The 6,363-nt window shown below is 35.3% G+C and overlaps 1 protein-coding gene across 1 annotated transcript; it reads left to right on the plus strand.

Moving 5' to 3' along the window:
* The first annotated feature begins 1,964 nt into the window (after nucleotides 1-1,964).
* Nucleotides 1,965-4,730, plus strand: LOC130720802 (protein phosphatase 1 regulatory subunit INH3). The gene is made up of 2 exons (XM_057571501.1): nucleotides 1,965-2,140; nucleotides 4,042-4,730. Exon 2 carries the CDS (start codon nucleotides 4,133-4,135, stop codon nucleotides 4,505-4,507), a length of 375 nt encoding a protein of 124 aa, XP_057427484.1. The 5' UTR covers nucleotides 1,965-2,140; nucleotides 4,042-4,132; the 3' UTR covers nucleotides 4,508-4,730.
* The last annotated feature ends 1,633 nt before the right edge of the window (nucleotides 4,731-6,363 follow it).

The raw sequence follows: 6,363 nt of genomic DNA on the forward strand, positions 1-6,363 counted from the left end.
TTGCTAAAAGACTTAGAGTATCGATATTAGTCCCAAAAATTAACCATGTAGAAGAGTTAGAGAGAATGACTTCTACCTTAGACATAATCAAATGTGAAATTTCATATCACAATGTTACCATACATAAATCATTTTCTTGATTTGTCATAAACGTATCTAAAAATAAATTACTCCATCCACCATCAACTCGTCTTAACTCACTTTTACTACAATCAATTTTATCAAAATCAAATGTACCTAAAATCAATTCTGAGAACATTTATCCAAACACACACTTTGATCTAGTGTTTATGTAGTTTTTTTGAGTTTGCAAAGGCTCACTGTTCATAGACACTCGAGAAGTTAATGAAAACTGTGTAATTGGTTGGCTTGTAGTTTTAATCATATAATGAATTGCTGATGCTAACCAAAGGTTGAAGTTAAATTCTTTATCCTGGCAGGGCATTATTATGAATGAAAAAGCAGAAAAGGATCTCCAAGATTTCAACACTCCCACAATATTTTCAAACCTGTAAAATACTCTAAAATGCTCGTTTTAAAACCGGTATCAAATATGTATGTACTTTAACACTATATTCGAATATCAAAAGAGATAGGAAGTGGAGAAACTGAAAGAAAGAAATGACTTGAAAGAGAAGGATTAGATATCAAATATGTATGTACTTTAACACTATATTCGAATATCAAAAGAGATAGGAAGTGGAGAAACTGAAAGAAAGAAATGACTTGAAAGAGAAGGATTAGATAAAGATTATAAATTGTTTAGATAGGTAGAAATAAGAAAACAAAAGATATCAAAATTTCTCTTTGCTTCTTTAAACAAATAGAGAAATTAATTAAATTTGGATAAGAAGTCGACTTTATCCTCTAGATTTAATGTTTAGGAAGAAAATAAGGGTAACAATGACAAAAGATTCATTTCTTTCTTATTATTTTGGTCAAAATTTGGTTTTTCTTAATCTTCTATTAACCAAATGAGTGTCAGACTTATTACTCTTTCATTTCTTATTTCTTATGTTCTTAAGTACTCTTATCTATAAATATGGGGTTGGATGGTTAGAGCGGTCCATTGAAATACCCGCCCTAAGTACACTTCACGTTGATACTTCAGGAAGACGAGACAAAAGGTATCATGGCAAGAGATTGGAAAAGACACATTTGGCCTTTGCGCTTTAGACTCGATGTCTTTTTATGGTTTTTTGACTAGTCAAGGGTGACAAGGCTAAGAGGTTTTCCAAATTATGTGCAAATTAGGGCATTATCTTCTTTTGGTTGCCTCTATTAGGCCCTGGCGGGTGGAGGATCCGTTGAAAGGCTTGAGGCGATCGTGTGAAGCTAAGGAGCATTTGGAGATTTACTTCATCATGTGAGCGACCATCCACCGACGTCTTCCTCATCCAACTAGAGATTTCTTCTTGCAACATGTAGTGTCCTTATTGGACGAGCTACAACATCTTGTAGTGGTTCATGTAGGCTTGGGCAGTTGGACCGCATTTGTTAAGACCAAACCTTAGGAGGATTTAGGGTTAGGGTTATATGCTCCTTACTATAAAATGAAAACATTTATTGTAATTAAGGATGTTTAGTTGATATACTAAAATGACCGCTAGGTTTAGAACCCCTATTTCAGCAGATTTTGACATGATCATCTCCTCCCTTTACACAACTTGAACAAGAGTAAGTCTAATTTCAACACAAGATGCAAGTGAATATTTTATTACATTAGAGTAAACAACTTAATGAAGCGCTTATAATAATAAGCGTGTATCCCATAAATGTTTATTGATAAATTAATTTGATAAAATTATTGAAATAAACTGAAAATAAGTTATAAGTAAACAAAAATTCTTATCCAATAAGATAATCCGAACAACTTATGAAAATAAAATCAAAATAAGTTATAGAAATTTAATTACTTCATAACCTTAATTTATTATTGGAAATGAACTTGATTCTCTCTGGAATTTTCCCTTCCATATAAACTTGTGTTGTTGCACTGTGCATTTCTTCTTCCTTATTCTCTCCCTTGATCATCAACCCAAAACGCTGTCGTTTCGATCTCTGCAGCGTTCCTCTCTTCCTCTCACGCGCGACGCCACACCAACCTCTCTCTGAATCTCTGCTTCTTCTGGACACCAAGGTTTTCCCTCTTCCTCTAACCTATTTCATCATTCGTTTCTTCGAATTAGGTTTTCAAGCGCTGAAATAGGGTTCAGTTTTGATAAGGGTTTCAATTTCTCTGCAAATTCTGTTTTGATCGATTTTTAATTTTCTTTTTGTGTATCAAGAATGTTATAAGGATTGGAAATGGTGTTTATTACTTGGTTTGTGATTAAAGGTCTCTGCTTTATTTTAGTTTTAGGTTTTGGTACTTGTATTTTGTTCCTTCTTCAAGTTTGGATTAACTGTATTGGTGAAATCTGTTTGGAGAAAATGTAAATTAGGTATGGGCATGAATTCCCTAATTTTCTCCTTAGGTTTATCTAGGTGATTGGATTTAGAGGATTGTTGTTTTTAGAGTAGGAAATAGAAAAGTAGACATATGGGTAGACATTCATCTTTACCACATTCAACCCTAATGCTTGCTTTCCTTTCATAAATCGATGTAGTAGTATTCCCATTTGTACAACAGAATGTTTGGAAACTCGTTCAGAAATTACGGTGAAGGCAAAATCATGGTGAACACAAGTTACTTCCCTTAGCTTGTCCAATAGTTGAATCGAGTCTAGCCAGGTCTCCAAGACATACAACCAAACATACACTAGGTTTGCATGAATGCGGATGAAAATATTTTGAAATTATCTAAAAAAAACGGTAGTTATTAGGTTAGTACAAAAAGGGGAAATTTTGGAAAGGAAAAATGAAGAGAATAAGTTATAGACACATAATTCTGTGGTGCTCTACTAATGTGTGCGATGTTTGTAACGCATGTTAAGGACAAAGAATGTACCACATGATAACAGAACTTGATTACGCAAGCTGAAAACCATCTCTAAATAGATTAAACAAAAAAAAGGGTACGATGGACAAAGATTCAATTTTAAAAATCCAAGTGATGTGAAATCCTTTGCAAGTAAGGCATCATGTTTTAAACTTCAAGAGCATAACAGACCCTCAAATTCTTCCAAAACAAGACTCAATTTTGAATCTGGGATATGAAGAACTAACTAAGAGTTAAATGCATCTGAAGCTAAATTCTCAATTTCTTATTTAACAACTAACCAGGAAAAAAAAAGGACATGGAAAGAGAGATATACAGGGTATTGGCATACTGAATATCAGCTTCCAGAGCTTTCAAAGATTCTCAAAATAGAGGTTGGTTGTAAGAAATACAGGTTCTTGTTTCGGTTGATGACCATCCCACAAATATGTGGAAGTCACTCTCTCGGAGTGTTAGGCTATGTTTGAGAGTTTTAGAGGGAGGGGATGGGATGGGACGGCTTCTAGGGGAGGGAAAGGAGTAATGATATATACACACCTCATCTTTTAAACACTTCATTTCCACCTATTTTTGTTTCTACCTCTCTCATCTTATCATCTATCACATCTAAGTTTTGGGTAGTTTAAGGAGGTGAAGATACTGTCTGTTGTAGGTAATTTCCCATTTCCCTGGACAAATGAAAAAAGTATTTATGGATAAACCTTTGGTATGCACATGGAGTTCCCTTATGGATAAGAATTTGATCCTTTAACCATTTTTGCATTCCCTTTTAATGATCTAATTGAGGTGCTGGTTAATGAGTCTAAATAATGATGCTTATGTTTCTGTTTTGTTTTTGTCTGCCCATGTTCAGATCTTCTTGCTTAATACGTTGCCTACATGTTTTACATTCAGAAACTGCTGAGAATCTTCAGCTTTGCATCCACTCAAGATGTCTCTCTTCTTCATTATCATTACCTTTATAAATGCAGCTTGATCATATACATTATGCCTAAAAATAATAAAAGAGTAACTACACATGTGAATATTATGTAAGTTTTATCAAACCAAACCTTGGTTATTAATCTCTAACGTTTTTTAAATTGCTTTCTTGAAATCAGAATTAAGGGGAGTAAAAGAGGACACAGAGAGCAACCTACAAAAGCACTATAGTCAAGATCCCATAAACTTGCTAGTTCTGTTTTGCCAACAATGGACAGACGAAGAAACTCCACTAGGCCAGTAGCCTTGTCCCCCCCTTCTATCACTGCCACCACCACCATAACAATTCAAAACTCTGATGCGTCGTCCTCTTCATCTCAGCATGAGCAACAGCAACCAGAAGTCCTTTACCTCCCCCTCAATCGCAAGAAGAAGAAGGTCTCGTGGAAAGAGGGCACCGTAGACAATGAGTTCATGCAGAAGAAGAGTTCCAAGAAGTGCTGTATCTTCCATAAAGAGAAGCCCTTTGATGAAGATGATAGTGATGAGGATGACATACCGCATCACTCTGATCATCATCCCCATGATCATGGTGACGGTGGGTTTTGTTGCAAGAATCATGATGAAGCTGGCCCAAGCAGTTAGGGTTCTGATTGATCAGAGTGGCTATTATTGAACCAACAAATGCATACATTTTGCAGTGTAAATGTTTCTATAAGTGGAAGGAATTACTTAATTTTGGTTGTAAGGAAATTATTTCATCATTTCATCGGGATTAGAGGAATGTTTAGCTTAAGTATTGATATGAACTACTATCTTTTATACTTTCAGTGTTTCATATTCTATTTTAGTCATCTTGTTATTGCTAGTATTGTTTCACCACCATATAGAAGAAAATAAGGTGTACTTCATTTATTGGGTTCTTTGTCCCCATAAAATTAATATTTAATTGATCATTTCCTCTAACGCAGAATGAAACACTTTCCTACTGAATTATCTTTACATCCCAGATAATTCTTGCGTCCTCTGTCTTACTGTGGCTGCTCTTCAGTTACCAGATGCTTATTCCTCGTCTTGTTGATTGATTATGATCAAATTTTATCCCTTTTGGAAGCATTCAATTTAAAAATTACACTTGCACAGTGATACATACTCTAAGACACTACCCTTAGAATATGTAAATGTATTATACATAGTAATTAATATGTAAAATAATACTCTTGAGATCAAATTTCCAATACAATTTCAACTTAAATTTATTGTCATAACATTTTTTTATGTTATGACAAGAATTGTGAGCTAGTAATAGATATATGTTCCGGTATGGAACCGCAGACTACGGCTAACCAATATCGAGAGTAAGCGAGAGTAAACAAAGTGAGTAAAATGCGTGAAAATGATAGGATCCCTGCCGCTTGGGCGGTCCTTCTTTATTTATAGTTGGGTTTTGATCCGGCTGGATCATGGGTTACCCGGCCCATTTAATACATGATTCGGTCAGCCTAAGTAATATACATATTGATCAGCCCATACCAGACCACAAGCCCTCAAGACACTAAGGCTTAGTATAAGGCGAAAGTGTCTTTGATAAGCCCTCAGCAATTTACATCACATAAAATGTCAATAAAGGCGTGTAAATTCAAATATTTATAAATCTTAACTAACACATAATGAATATCATCTTTGCACGCTGAACCAACCTTGTCACATCCACTCAGCTGTCACTTCACATGCCCTTACCGTGGCAGATTTCGAAATCATTATTACTTTACCTGCTTTAAGTTCATCAAGTAGATCTCCTGCATATTTTTGGGAACTTGATACTACAATACTATCATATATATTGAAATTCCACTAACACAATCATCAAAGCTGCAATAAATGTAATAAAGTGTTATAAATTTAAACGAAAAATTATACCTCCTCCTGAAACGCACCTAGTCTCGAAACGTCACGCCCTTAGACTATAATACCCCTCACCACTTCTCCCTTAACAAATCACATCCCTTCAAATTCAAAAAATTTCAGACCAACGTATCCCTTTGGTCCAAACGTCAGAACTTTTGCCTCGAACACAACCCACACGCGAGGACACGCGTCCCTTTACTCACCATTCAATTCACCTTTTCATCTCCCCTCCCCCTTTCTATATAAGATCCGAAATTCTTACCCTTCTCTCACACTCTCATTTTCACTTTTCTTACCCTTATCATCCTCTCCGATCATCCACAACGGTAAGAATTTTTCTATTTTCTCCACCAAGTTTGCCTAACGTTCGACGACCCCACTGCACTCATCACCAAAATCCCAGAAATCGCTCAAACTTCTCTCCTTCGCAGGTAAACCTCATCCTCTTCTCCTTTCTAATTTCTACATTTCTTTTTTGTTTTTAAAACTTTAGCCTCACATGCACAAACTTACTCTACTAAACCCAGAAACTCAACACAATGTTCTACCTTTCTACCTAGAAAATCAAAGTTTGACATTTCCACCCAGAAATT

The sequence above is a fragment of the Lotus japonicus genome, chromosome 5, assembly GCF_012489685.1.
Source record: "Lotus japonicus ecotype B-129 chromosome 5, LjGifu_v1.2".
Taxonomy (NCBI): domain Eukaryota; kingdom Viridiplantae; phylum Streptophyta; class Magnoliopsida; order Fabales; family Fabaceae; genus Lotus; species Lotus japonicus.

Excerpts from the sequence above, each read along its gene's own strand:
- LOC130720802 (XM_057571501.1), top strand. The coding sequence starts at position 4,133 with ATGGACAGACGAAGAAACTCCACTAGGCCAGTAGCCTTGTCCCCCCCT.